The sequence below is a fragment of the Coptis chinensis genome, chromosome 8 (assembly GCF_015680905.1).
Source record: "Coptis chinensis isolate HL-2020 chromosome 8, ASM1568090v1, whole genome shotgun sequence".
NCBI lineage: Eukaryota > Viridiplantae > Streptophyta > Magnoliopsida > Ranunculales > Ranunculaceae > Coptis > Coptis chinensis.
Window position 1 is genome coordinate 22,301,646 of NC_141463.1, and position 13,858 is coordinate 22,315,503.

Here is a 13,858-nt window from a genome sequence, read left to right on the forward strand (position 1 = left end):
AGAGAGCTCAGTAATTAGGAGTGATTTTTTTTTCCTTCTAAAAAGCATGAATGTGTGATACGTACAAGAGAACCGTAAGGGTATTGTTGATGGTGAGCCATTTTTTTGTCTTTGATTTGAATATACTTTAGTAGTTTCTGTTACATGGGTCAAAGGGTTAACAAGTTTATGACTACAGTAAAGGTATTTTATTTCATATATATGCATCGGTGGGTTAATAATGATATGGCTTCGGTAGTGTGTAAACCTAAGTGCTTTCTTTATTGCATATGCGTGCAATAATGTGCTTAGTGACAACTTTTGCCTACGTGATTTTTTTCTTTAAAATATGAGCTAATACTGACCAAAGCAATGCATTTGCAAATAAAACTATTAACTAAGTGGGAATTGTATATGAGTTGATGAAATATATTGAACAAATAAAGACCACTAATCATGCTAGAAGTCCATATATTTCAAGCTAAATAGTTTTCGTATATAGAATTTTATCTTAATTTCCTATATAGATTCTCAATTTTCCATAAATTTTAAGAAATTCACAATAAGAAAATGGCAAGTAGTGTGTTGTGCTTGGTTATTATTTACGTGTCCTCATAGGGTTAGCAAGAAGAAAAAATGGTAGTGGCACTTTCGAGATAGTTGCTCGATTAATTTCAATTTATCCATCTATCTTTTGGTTGACATAATGCAGGTCCAAGTATAACAGTCCCTAGGACTCTTGAGTTGTTGCTCCACAAGTTATTCTTTGAACTCAACTTGGTGTTGTCAATGATTTTTCAGGCAACTGTTGAGAAAGGCATTGTAGTTGGTGGAGGGTGCACCCTATTGAGACTTGCAGCATAGATTGACGTTATCAGGGATACTCTTGATAACGAGGAGCAAAAGGTATATGTCGACATATACTTCTTTTGGACTTGAATAACTTTAGTTTACTTTTTCTTTTTCTGTGAGAGAATTATGTATTGTTTTGTTATATTACTTTGCCCGGTGTTCATTATCATGGGCGGATGGCAACTATTGTTAAAAGAGCCATGAGCTATCCACTAAAGCTAATTGCTAAAAATTCTGGTGACAATGGAAGTGTGGTCATGGAGAGGGTAAGCATTTCACCGGGTAAACTGAACAAGGATTTTATTATTGGTTTTGAATTTTAGTGGGTTTAATAAAAGCCTGCACCTGATCTCTCTCCTCATTAGATGCCTTTGTTTTCTTAACCGAGTATTTTGGGAGACTCCTAAAAAGTAGTCACTTGAAAAAATTAGAAACACCTCCCTAAATTTGTTAGTTTCTCCTTTATTTATTCTTTAATTACTATGACCTCCTTCTTTAATTCCTATGGGCTCCTAAAACTAAAATAATTCACTCGAATTACACGCTAAAAAAAAAGGGTGTTACTTAGGGGTATTATGGTATTACAAAAAAAAAAAGGAAGAAATACGAAGAAAGAGGAGAGAAAAATGGAAGTTCACTTGAGAAAAAAACACTCAAAAAATGGAAAAAAATTCCCTCCGTGCGTCCCTTCCTCTAATTTCCTATCCTTCTCTCTCACCCTCTTCAATCTCAGTTTATTACAAACAACAACAATACCCAACTCCCCATTATCCTTATCAGAAGAAGAAGAAGATGAAGAAAGGGCCTATCAGTCAAACGAGAAAGTAGTAATATCCGGAACAGACGAATTTATTATTCCCGGTGAACAATTAAGACTACACAACAACAACCCCACCATTCTCATGGAAAAAACTATGGTTATTCACAGACCCGGGTTTTCTAATGAGTATAGCTTTTTTAGATCCAGGAAATTTAGAAAGGGATTTACAATCAGGTGCAATTGCTGGATACTCTTTGTTGTGGTTATTAATGTGGGCTACTATAATGGGTTTGTTGATTCAATTGTTGTCTGCTAGATTGGGTGTTGCTACGGGGAAACACTTGGCTGAACTTTGTAGAGATGAGTATCCTAAATGGGCTAGGTATTTGTTGTGGATTATGGCTGAGTTGGCTTTAATTGGTGCTGATATTCAAGAAGTTATTGGTAGTGCAATTGCTATTCAGATTTTGAGTCATGGCTATTTGCCACTTTGGGCTGGTGTTCTCATCACTGCCATTGATTAGTAAGAATTAAAAGTTTTCATCTTTTTTTGTTTGATTTTATGCTTTTTAGTGTAATCATATATGTTTTAGCAGGATGAGTTTGAGTGCATTAGTGTGATCATAGAAAGAAATAATTTAATACTCTTTACATGTCAAACTGATAACCTTTTGTACAATTCATTGATCCCGCATTTTCTGATCGTATTTCATATTGTTATGATTCTCTAAACAAATTTTTATTTAAATGATTATCATTGCAGGAGAGGAAGTGGAGGCTGTGGTTTTATCAGTGGTGCTGGAGAAACCGATGAAGGTGTGCAACATGCTTTTATTTGAGCAATTAATCCTATAAACTCTAGCAGCTTGATGGGCATATGCCTTCCTATGTATGCTGTCAACATGAATGAAGTAATATATTGATGGTTAAATACTTCAAAGGTGTGTGAAGAAGAAGCACCCTTCAATCTTTTATTTGTCATAAAAGATTTTATATGATATCATTCGTTTGTGGTGGATGTCACCCTACTTCTCTAATCTCCTTGATAGGATCGATTTTGAGTTGGAGCTTCAGGGATCAGGAGTTGAGTACCTTTCATTGTTGCATTTATGTTAGACAAACTGAAAAGTGGTTGAATAGTACTTGAGATTGCACCCAATTCAGGTAGCCTTGCAGGTTGATTTTCCCTAGGTGGATGGTGGTGTGCATCCTATATTTTTGTCTTGACGTGATCTAAGAACAGGTGAATGCAGCTTCTTCTCCTGTTATCTAATTCTATGATAATGACTTCTAATTCTCATCCTCATCATTTAACATGATTTTGTCCCTTAATGCCTCAATGGTCAGACCTGGAAAAGAAAGATCATATCCATCTCAAGGCTGATCACTACTTACTATTAGCTCTTTTACTACTGCCACGACATCACCTTCCCCAACAATGGTTTGCAAACCCTGATCACTATCCCCCGTCTCCTGGCCTACCCCCTGTTGTCGTTTTCTGCTGTCATGGGCAAAATTCATACCAGAACTCGCTCGCCTGTCTGTGTGTTGTCTCATCCTCACCTTAGGAACCAAAACAGTATCCACCATCCATCTCCGGCCTGTAATTCCCACATTATGGGTATCCTCTTTTATTACTAGATCCACATCAAACAAGAAAGTACTCTTATTCCAAAACAGTTTCACTGCACTTGGAATCATGTCTCGGATATGCTATATGAATTTAAAGTTGAAGACCTTCTAGAAAAGGCTTTTGCTATAGTCAACTAGAACTCTACAAACACTTACGTTTTGTTATTTGCTTATGAATTTCAGCACTTAAACGCACTCTTGCAGATAAGGATATGGACAAACATGTGTAGCACTGGTACGTGAAATTGTGTTTATATATATATAAAAGCTCGCACCTGACATCTCTCCTCACCATATCACTTTATTTTCCAAACCGAGTAATATTAGAGACTCCTAAAAAAAAGGAGGTGCTAATAATTAGTTAGACCTCCCTTCATTTGTTTAAATCTCCTTTCTCTATCAAGTAATTATATTTATCTCCTTGCCAAAAAAACATTAAACCCCAAACTACTTTAGAAAAATGGAAACCCAAAAGTTAGAAACTCCGGAAAATGATCAAAGCTAAAACCTCAAAAACCCTGCGATTTAAACCAAAAAAACAAAAACAAAAAAAAACACTTTGATACATAAAAATCCTTCATACGATCCGGCCTCCCAACTTCTCTTTCTCATCGGATTCTGAATGTTATGTATTGAAATGACCAGTTTTATGCTCTAGACAATGTGGGAGCAGTTTTTGCATTTGATCTAAATCATTATCTTTTCCCCAAGGTATCAATAGTCTCACCAACACCACCTAGAAGTAGTTACTCTCTAGGGACCAAGAACCACACAAGCGCACATCTGAAGGCATGTCAACATACCTTAAACTACTTGAAAGACATAAGAAAAGTCGACGAGCTTTCAAGGAGGACGACATGGGCTTTGATAATCCTATCTGGGACAATGGAACAAACATGCGTCTGAGTTATGTTTCTGATTGCAATATCTCAAGTGACGCCGAGACTTCTTTTTTCCCTGAAATAATGTTTCCAAAGCAGATCACAGATTCCACAAAGGCACTCCCTTCTTCAAAAAGAAAGATAAGATAGAGTGCTATGGTGTTCTTGATAGCCTACCACATGTAATGACTCAAGTCCCGCAATGCATGAGAGATTCGAATAAGGCCGTAATACTTGAGAATTGGACTTGAAGTAAATATAGAGGGAAGAATGGACTTGAAGGGAATGGGAGATATCTTGGCCAAGAGCAAAGGTTCCGGATATCTCAAAGAAGTTTATTGTTCGCTTGGTCGCAAAGGTGGGGTTTGGTACGCATGTAACTTCCAGGTTGAAGTTCTTTCAAGTTTCTCAAAGTCATGTCTCAGAACCGGGGTAGTATCTTGAAAGTTCTAACTGATAACTACAGAAAGCAATGTTCAGCTATAGAAATACTGAAAATGTTCCTTCAAACAGTGGGATACGGGTTAGTGAATACTTTGAATTTCAGCTTTTAATCTTTTTTAATCATATTTTTTTCGAATTGCTTTTTTCGAAATATTTTAGATGTATCTTCTCTATATTATTATCTTCCCCTTGAGTAAATCTCGATGAGTAGAATTCTTTGGTTGAATGATTTGGCAAAATGATGTCCATGATGTAGTTCAGTACTGGTTTTGCACATCGTGACTACAACTACTTTGAGCATGTTAATATCTTATAGCGCTATCTATCGTACATGACTTTAGCAGCAGTAATAGCTTATTCCATTGATGTAGGGAGTAATGTAGGACAAGGACACTAAACATCACTTGTAGGATTTGGTGTAGGATGAAAGAAGGGCATACTAACATTACTTGATTCGAGCTTGCTGTGATACCAATTAATTACCTTATTAATTATGAATTGGCCACTTAATTTATCAATGGAACAGTATTGCTTAATTATCCCTAATCTATTCTTAATTTTCTATAACCTCCCCAAATCCCAATTTAATTACCGAATCCAAAATTACCAAAAAGAAAATTAAGAAAAGAAAAGGCACATGGCGTCTCTTCTTCAACTCCTTTCTCGCTTCCTCCATCCAATCAAAACAAGAGGAAGAAAGAAGATGTTCGTTACCCACATTTTCTCTGTCAAGCAAATTCGGCCTGGTAACAACAAGCTACAGAGAAACCACCAATAAACACCGATCAACAAACACCCACTCTTCTCCACCGATCCAAAAACCAAATCCCCAACGAAGCAACAAAGTTCCATATTGTAAACAATTATTCGTCCTTACTTACTATTGTCTTCTCAAAAACTCCAAACAAATTAATCGAAAGAAGCAAAAATAAATTACCAATAGCTACAGGTAATAAAATTGGTTCTTTAATTTCTTCTTTTGGTGTTGATGTTGATGTTGATTATTTTGTTGTTGTTGCTGTTAAATTAGTTGTTGTAGATTATTCTTTTGTTCCACAAAAAAATCGTTCTTACTTGGTTTTTGTTCTTACTACATTGATAAACCAAAATCGAAAGAAGGTAATTTTTTAAATGATAAGTGTATAGTATCAATATTCCAATATTATATTGAATTTTTTTTTCTGAAAAACTATTTCAACGTCTGCTAAACAAATTATAATGATTTAGGTTCTATGAAATAAGAAATGGGTAACATGATTTCTAATGCTGAGAAGAGGAGTTGTGTTGGTAATTTTAACATCCTCGCAGTTGCACTCATATTCCCCTGTGTTGATTTGTTCATTTGTTTTTGTGTTAGTTACTCATGACAACTTTCACACTTCGGTGTAAGTAGTTACTATGAATTCCCATTTTGGTTACTTTTATGTTTATAATCGTGTATGGTCTATAGCGTTTTGCAACAGCTTTGATCAAGTTTAGTTACAATGCTTTGTAGGAAAGGAAAACTTCATGACTCAAACTTCTTAGACACTTTCATAAAATATTTATTTTTTAGTGGACCCTTATATAAATAGTTAGCTTAATCCAAATGCACTTAATAAAGTTTTCCTACCCTACGAAATTGCTAACATCAGCATCGGCACTAGAGATTAACTTTTTCAAGCCTATCTTGCCAAACTCTGGGAAAAGTGGAGAAACCGCGAGTTGTGCTCTTAGAGAATTTGTTCTGCTTTCCCATTTTAGTACTTCCAGGTCAAGTGCTTACACCCTATAATAGAGCAAGTAAGAAATAACATTTGAATTTTTGTGTGAAAGTTTCACGGAATCAATTTTGTCTATGATCTTTACTAATTAACATTTTCCTATTTGCTGCTTTATTCAAAGAACACTATAGCGTTTTCTTAAGTCGTACACTACCTCTAGCAGCTTTCGTAGAATTAGTGGCAATTTTGGTTCTACTAATGCATTGGTTCAAGCCACCTCTTAATCCATTTTCTTCAGGCTTTAGTTCTTGGCACATAGGTCATAGCCTTCTTTTAAAGCTTTCCTTTACTAAGAATTGTTAGAATTCAACTAAGAGTGGTTGTTAAATCAATTTTCTTCCGTTTTGTGTTTTACTAATTATGTTTCCCTTATTTCACTTATTGTTTGATGTTAGGATTGCCTACTAAAGTCGTCTATTCTCGGAGATCTTTATTCCAAGAAATATGCCCAATACTTGGTATGCATGTTCCATTCTCTTTTGTAGATAAATATGCTCTTTTTATTCTTATCAAAATCGTTTAAATTTTTCAAGACATTCGATAGTTGTTTTTAAAGTTTCAGAATTATAGATTTCACCTTATAGGAATGCTTGGTCGTTAAATGGATTTTTGTTATTTCTTTCATTATTGGTATCTTTCCATGAAATATATTGTTTGTTTTAGGGCTTTAATTTGGTACCATGGTGCTTTAATGGTATTTAGGCGCAGTTACTGCTAGAGATTAGATGTCGTTTTTAAAGTTTAGCCCTTATTTCATTTTTTTTTTTCCATTTTTTCTTTTTTAAATTATTGTTTCATTTTTTCCCTGGGAATAGAACCGTTGAGCTCAATTTCAATGGGATTCGTCAAAGGGGCCACAGTTGAAGTCTTTTATAGGGAGCATAGTTTAAGCTTTTAGTTTCTCCACTCTCTAGAACCACCTAGCACAAATTCGTATTTTTTTTCCCCAACAAAAATAAACAAATTCATGATTTGGGTGTCATGAGTGGCTGTGGATACCCTATCAGTACCAATGGAAAGAAGTGTAATTTAATTGAAGGTAAGCATACGCAGGGGAGTCATTATTGTATGAGCCACTACCTAGACACATTAGAAACATGCCTCGAAAGACCTTCATTACATGCTTTCACTACTACTTTCTTTATCACATATTTTTTAAATGGCCGCTGTCAAATTGGCCTTTAAACTCTAATTGTTTAGTTGCAAATTGATTCATTTCATGCTATGGTTGCATAACTTCATTTCACCCAGCTGATGAGTTATATTCATCCCCTTTCAACGTGTTTTCTGCCTAAACCAGTCCTTTTGAAGATAGTAGTGTAAGGTCATAGAGATGATGGTGAATGTTGAGGGTGGATTTACGACTGATGCAATAGAAAAAATTATAGAGTGGTTAGATATTGTGAATAAGATTTAAACATGAGGTACCATTCTACATGAAAACATCCATATAAAGAAAAAGAAAACTAATATTATTTGTATCTCTAAAACAAGCAGTCTTACTTACATTGAGAAACAAACTGGAGGTGAAAAGCCGGAACATTTTTGCTGATTCTTCTATAGTACTTGAATTTGTTGGTGGGTAAGGGTTCTTGATTGTTACTTTATATCTATCTTTGTTCCTTCCACAAATATTATCTACTATGGATATGGAACTTATGGCTTCTGGATCAAAGAGAACCTCTAATTCCGAACGAGTTAAATCAAAATAGAATTGCCTCTCTCCTTTCAAATTGCCAAGCATGCCTTCCAAAATCTGCAAATCCATTTCAGTGCATATTCCAGATACTCCTAATATTATTTTGTCCTGCTCACTGCTTTGTACAAAAGAACCTTCAAAACCAGCATCTTCAAATGCAACAACAATCTCTTCCTTACTAATTGAAGTAGGTTCATATTCGACTTACCCCAATGATGTAGATAAGGCAACAATTGGTCTTTTGACACCGGCAAGTTTTCTCAAAATACCTTCGACAGAGTTTACACATGCTACACAGGTCGTACCCCCTTTCCTGACCTGTCCTGTTAATGTACCCTGTGATTTCGGTTGAATAGAATCGGATTCTGAAACCACCTCTGCATCAAACCATGCATCCTCAATTGCAAGTTTGATATCCTCTCCCTGCATAAAAATAGTCAAAAAAAACGAGCAATACAAAACTTTTAGCTTGAGGAAAGAAACCCTCGAATCATCGAAGGCCATTTACCACTTTAATATTACATGTTAGCTGTTTGTACTAATTAAAATATAATAAAATAGATACCGTGGTTGACAAAAATGTACAATATAGAACTTAAGCATCATATCCTTTTAGTTTGATGTTAAACCTAAGTTGCATTGACATGGACATATGTGTCCACACTTCGAATCCGTGTCGCTCTTTGAGGTTTAAAAACTTCTTATATATATATATATATATATATATATATATATATATATATATATATATATAATCGATTGTATATATATATCGATTGCCTAAAATCTTCATTGCATGATAAAACAAAGTGAATTGATTTGAACCCCGCCCAAGACAAAACTAGCTCTCCATGGTTTTTCTTTTGAGGTTTTGCTTTGGTTTGATATATTAGCACAATTGGTTAATGTGGGTTTTATCTGGCGGGTGTATTTTTCAGATCGATAAGGTAGTGCAATGTCACTTGGCGCTTGGCACCAATAACAATTGAGGCAAAGATTGACGAGACAAGTGGTCGCCATTATTGTCGATCCTTTATACTTGCTTTTTTTCATTGGTTTCGTGTATATATCGCCCTTGCTCTTTATTCCTTATGCACATTTGTCCGGTAAGAAGTCGGGTTGTAAGCGTCCTCTAAATATTGGTTCATTGTGACTTTAGACCTAAGGCTTATAGAGTATTGGTACATTTGTAAGTCGTTATTCCTTTGACTATTCGTTTCGAAATCAAAGTATCTTATTTTACAAGTATCAAATAACTGAGGTTAATTACTATCCTAATTTGATATTCATTACAAAATAAGTCATTACTATTAACTAATTTATTAGATGGTAAATAAGGTTAATTACATAAAATCAGTATAAGCAAATAGTTAATGAAACACGAAAAACTAAATATTTAGATATTTAGTATTTGCTTAAATCTGTCAGCTTTGTTTCAGATCCAAAAGAGAACACATCAATTTCTATCATTTTTAATGGTGTTGAATAACGAAGAATTGATAAGTTGTGAAGTATGCTCAGGATTGGTTTTTCTTATGAAATCTTCTTTACTTAGCTTAGATTAAAATCATCATACCAGTAAGTTCAATCAAATTAAGAAAGAATGAATGTAGTTTGTGATTCCTCTTTCTGTTCTTCGCTTATCTACACCGGTTTACAATGCCCATTTCCTTCATGGATCTAGGAGTAAGTCTTACGAATAATGGCTAGCGGGATTTTGCATTCAATCAGAGTTGCCTTAGTTGCCTTAGTTGGTTTCTGAAGGGAAGTGGAAGGTACTCAAGACTCTTTATAGCCGTTTATGCCCTTATTTGGCTTCAAGAAGCATTCCTTAATACGAGTAAAACAAGCTCACAAGCTAATTAAGTTATGAGAATGATAATGCATGATGCAACGTTTTTAGGATACAACAGCAATAGTTTTTTAGAATGCCGCCCATTGTATCTTATGACAATATTTTTTGTCTAATGCTATATGTGTCAGATGGGCATTTGAGAAGAGGTCATCTTATCGGTGAGATAGACTTTACGTTGAGATGATGGAAATACGTTCGGTTAAGTAGATTTTCACCTTATTTTCCTATTAGTTCTGCATTGTAATTCGTGACCGCCTATATGTAATAGAAGAAAAAGGATAAAGAAGCTACCTTCGATATTCGGATTGATTTAGAATTTCTCATATTTTTTGCACTGTTCTAAATATAATTTATTACTTTATTTATATGAGCTTTGTTACTTATTTTCATTATGCTCTAGGATGAATTGGTCATGAGGTTTGTTGGCCATATTGGTTCATATGACATGGACATGTAGTGAGGTCAAAATCTGTATGAAACTCACTTACTCTTTCGAAGAGTAATCGTGTTTCTAATTGGTCTATTCAATTGTGATAGCAAAACTGGTACACACATTGGTAAATAGATTTGTGATGCTCCCTATAATAATTAGCAGAGAGAAATGGGTCGTGAGAAACTAATAAAGGTCTTTTTGCATGAATGAGATGGAACTGTTTTTTATTTTTATTTTTTTATTTTTATTATTTTTTTTTTTGACAACTTTCACTAACGAGATATATCTACCAAAAGACCCATTTTGAAAGCTTAGTTGCATTTAAGTTGTTTCAGTGAACCCAACAAATAGAGCCTCTAATAACTTATAGCAAAGAGTGTGTAGTCAATTATTTATTGGTTTCTTTGTCCATCAAGGAAGTAGGAACTCGCCCTCGAGTGTAACCAATCAAGAGGTTGTTGTGAACATATTATGTGAATTGAACCACCCAATTTTTATACTTGAGAGGTATAATATTGTCAGAACTTAACAAGCCTTTTAAGACTTGCATTTTTGTATCGTAAGATTCTCACCTTCATTATTGCTCCTTAGTATCTACTGCTACCAATTGGTATAATCTTAAGACTTCTATTATTGTTATAATTTTTTTTCTTCTAACTAAGCATTTAGTGTGATCTCATTAGATGTTGTTTGCATTAGATTAAAATTATTTACAAGTACTCACTGTCAGCTTGATTGAGGCATGGATTTTGAGATCAGTTCTTGATCTAATGTTGTTCAAGTCAACAAAAAAGTTAAAATGGAGATAACTTCTTATAATATTAAGATTGGTATATAGTAAAATTGGTATTATTGTTTTCAATATGGCTTCAAGATTGACAATATACTAATATTGGTACATATCTTATAGCTTTCGCGACTTTAAGATTGATAATACATATCTTATAGTTTTCGCAACTTTAAGATTGATAATACATATCTTATAGCTTCCGCGGCTTTAAGATTGATAATACATATCTTATAGCTTTCGCAACTTTAAGATTGATAATATACTAATATTGGTACATATCTTATAGATTCCACTTCCATGGCATCCTTCTCTGTGCAAATGACAAATCTACCACATTTTTTTAGTTCAAAAGAGAAAGTCCGCAACCACGCATATAATTATTTTATTATGTTCGCAATCGCGTTGTATCCTTCCAAAAGGTTTTTGTTCAATTCTGAGGTGGCGAGATAAACATCTCTTTCGACATTTAAGGTAATGAAGAGTTGTGTGTGGATTTCTTTAATGTCATGCTAACCCAATGATTTTGCTCTTGGTCAATGATTGCAATTTTGTTTTAACCAAATGCAGGCCATGACGACAATCACAACTACATGTTTAGCTTTTCATCCTCGAGACATTACTATTGAGGTAAACATGGATAATTCTATTGTATAGATGTAAATTGTTCACATGAAAGAGGTCTTTCGTTATGCCATAAGACACATCTTAGAGACTAAATTGACACTCTTTCATGCAGGTGAAAATCTAGCTGAAAAGCATATTTCAAACAAAATGATTTTTCAACATACGTCATAAAGATGGTGTTACCGCGGTAGCAAGCTGATGTCTGCTTCAAAAACATGTGATTTCATAGTGTTTAATTTGTAATACAATTTATTTATGAAGGTTGTCACTATGTAGTCCAGCTTAAATTTGTAATACCATCCCACTCTGTTTTAAGACAGAATGACTTCGAAAGTTTGAAGACCTTGACATTTTCAGAATTTTATAGAAAAAGAACTTGGGGTTTGGCAATCAGGGTTTGGTTACTTCAATCTTTTTGGGTGGAATAAACATTTGATGTATTGCTCTAGAACATGCTAGGCAAATAATTTGCCAAATGTGACTGAATTAAGATTTGAAAGAAATCTTAATTTTTATTTGCTTGGTCGGTGGCAAATAAGAGTAGGATGGTGGGATGATGAATGAAGTTTTAGTACTTTTGGATAATTGTCATTTTGTGCGTTTTCTTTTCTTTTTGTGAATGTGGGAGAGCGTTAGTTCATATGTGTTTTCCAGTTCCAGCTCTCAAAGTGGCAATTTTTTTACTGTGTTTTACAATTCCAATTCTAAAAGTGGCAATTTTTTAAAGATTATTTAGTCATCACTTTGTGAGGCAGGTCAGGTGATCATATTTTAACGTTTTCTAAATTCATCTTCTATTTTTTGGATATCTATCTATTATTAGGGTATAGTTCCATATTGTTTTTGCAATCCGCTCTCAAAGGCTAATATGAACGGTAAGACATAATTTCATTAAACAATTTTTTTTTTTTTTAGAAATTGCAGTATTACGTTCATATAGTCTTCAATATGATTTTCTTTTGTTATCCACGTTTGATTTTCAATGTCGAGATTCTACTTTTGAGATGTATGTTTATTTATTGGTGTCTTATAGCTTTATTATAATTTTGTTAAGCTACCATTGTATCATGTAGAAAAATACAGGTTATGATTTTTTTTTTTTTTTTAGTAAGTTTAATTATTAGTATGTTGAGATTGACTTTACTTATTAATTTGTGGCATGTATTGTATATCGGTGACTGTTATTGGATTTGTGTATGTTGGATTCCAAGCTTATGATTTGGCTTATGATTTGAAAAGAATTTTAATCTACCTACGAACAGCAAAGGCAGGGTTGATATCAACAAATTAATGGGTGCGAGCTGTCTTTGCCAATTACCAAAAAGGTATATGTTAAATGATTGATGCTCCCCTACTATATATTTCCTACTATATATGTTTGGTGCTAAGTACTAGATGCATGCTTACCACATTTGTGTCTGTTGAATATAAGAGAATTGAACCAAGGTGGTCTGTCATGGGTGTTTCATGCTTGCTTATCAAAAGTTAGAATGTGTATTCAATTTTTTTCATTGTTGAATCTATTGAGAGAAGTATGTTGTAAATCAAATTATTCAATAGAACTGAGAAGAAGATAATAGTTTGGTTAATAATCTAGGTAGAACATGTGTTCACGAAAGTATCCATACTTAAGTTCTTATTTGTATAATTTCATTTTGTTGTTTGTTGAATTTTTTTTAAGACAACTGTTTAGTGGCCTATTTAATCTCATGTGCAGTCTTAGGCTGTGTTAAATTTTAGGTATTCTATATTCATGATACTTATTGTTCTATGACTTCTATCTATATGGGATTATTGGACGTGTTAAATTTTTCTTGGTTGGTAACTTGGTTCTTTAAAGTACTTTGAGCTGAATTGGTCGTGTTTACAATATGTAGCTGGTAATATATTTTTTGCTCTACTTTTCATATTTGTTTGGGCTATGTTATATTTGTTTAGCATGCTCAATTTTGGTTTTAACCACTTTATTTGTCATTTTGCCGGGGTATATAAGAATATGGGTATATCATCTGATTGGATATATGTGATAATTCATTGGCATAATGTTACTAAATAATGATACATGTTTATCCATGTTTACTTCTCACAGTCCTTGATCAAATTTCAATGGCATGGGAGCCATGTTACCATGATAATTCCACTAAAC

General features: G+C 33.9%; 1 protein-coding gene across 9 annotated transcripts; it reads left to right on the forward strand.

The window, feature by feature from the left end:
* The first annotated feature begins 1,438 nt into the window (after window positions 1–1,438).
* LOC147480533 (uncharacterized) lies at window positions 1,439–12,102 on the forward strand. Of its 9 annotated transcripts, none has more exons than XR_015204677.1 (7): window positions 1,439–2,114; window positions 2,355–2,532; window positions 2,641–2,834; window positions 3,407–3,458; window positions 6,707–6,769; window positions 7,809–7,893; window positions 8,949–9,070. XR_015204677.1 is itself a non-coding variant. In XM_086577589.1 (6 exons), the coding sequence occupies exons 1-6, from the start codon at window positions 2,066–2,068 to the stop codon at window positions 8,959–8,961; spliced, it is 315 nt and encodes a 104-aa protein (XP_086433715.1). In that variant the 5' UTR covers window positions 1,926–2,065; the 3' UTR covers window positions 8,962–9,070. The 9 variants fall into 9 exon arrangements, 2 of the variants coding, with proteins under 2 accessions (XP_086433715.1, XP_086433716.1); XR_015204674.1 differs by lacking the exons at window positions 2,641–2,834; window positions 7,809–7,893; window positions 8,949–9,070 and adding exons at window positions 11,375–11,559; window positions 11,656–11,715; window positions 11,825–12,102 and having other exon boundaries at window positions 1,926–2,114; window positions 2,355–2,407; XR_015204676.1 differs by lacking the exon at window positions 7,809–7,893 and having other exon boundaries at window positions 8,949–9,785.
* Window positions 12,103–13,858: the final 1,756 nt, after the last annotated feature.

What these genes read in the sequence shown, in the direction of transcription:
- LOC147480533 (XM_086577589.1), top strand. Translation starts at nt 2,066, where the DNA reads ATGGCTATTTGCCACTTTGGGCTGGTGTTCTCATCACTGCCATTGATT. An exon ending in CTCATCACTGCCATTGATTA is followed by an intron (nt 2,115 to 2,354) that starts GTAAGAATTAAA and finishes TTATCATTGCAG; the next exon opens with GAGAGGAAGTGGAGGCTGTG. An exon ending in AGAAATATGCCCAATACTTG is followed by an intron (nt 6,770 to 7,808) that starts GTATGCATGTTC and finishes TAAAACAAGCAG; the next exon opens with TCTTACTTACATTGAGAAAC.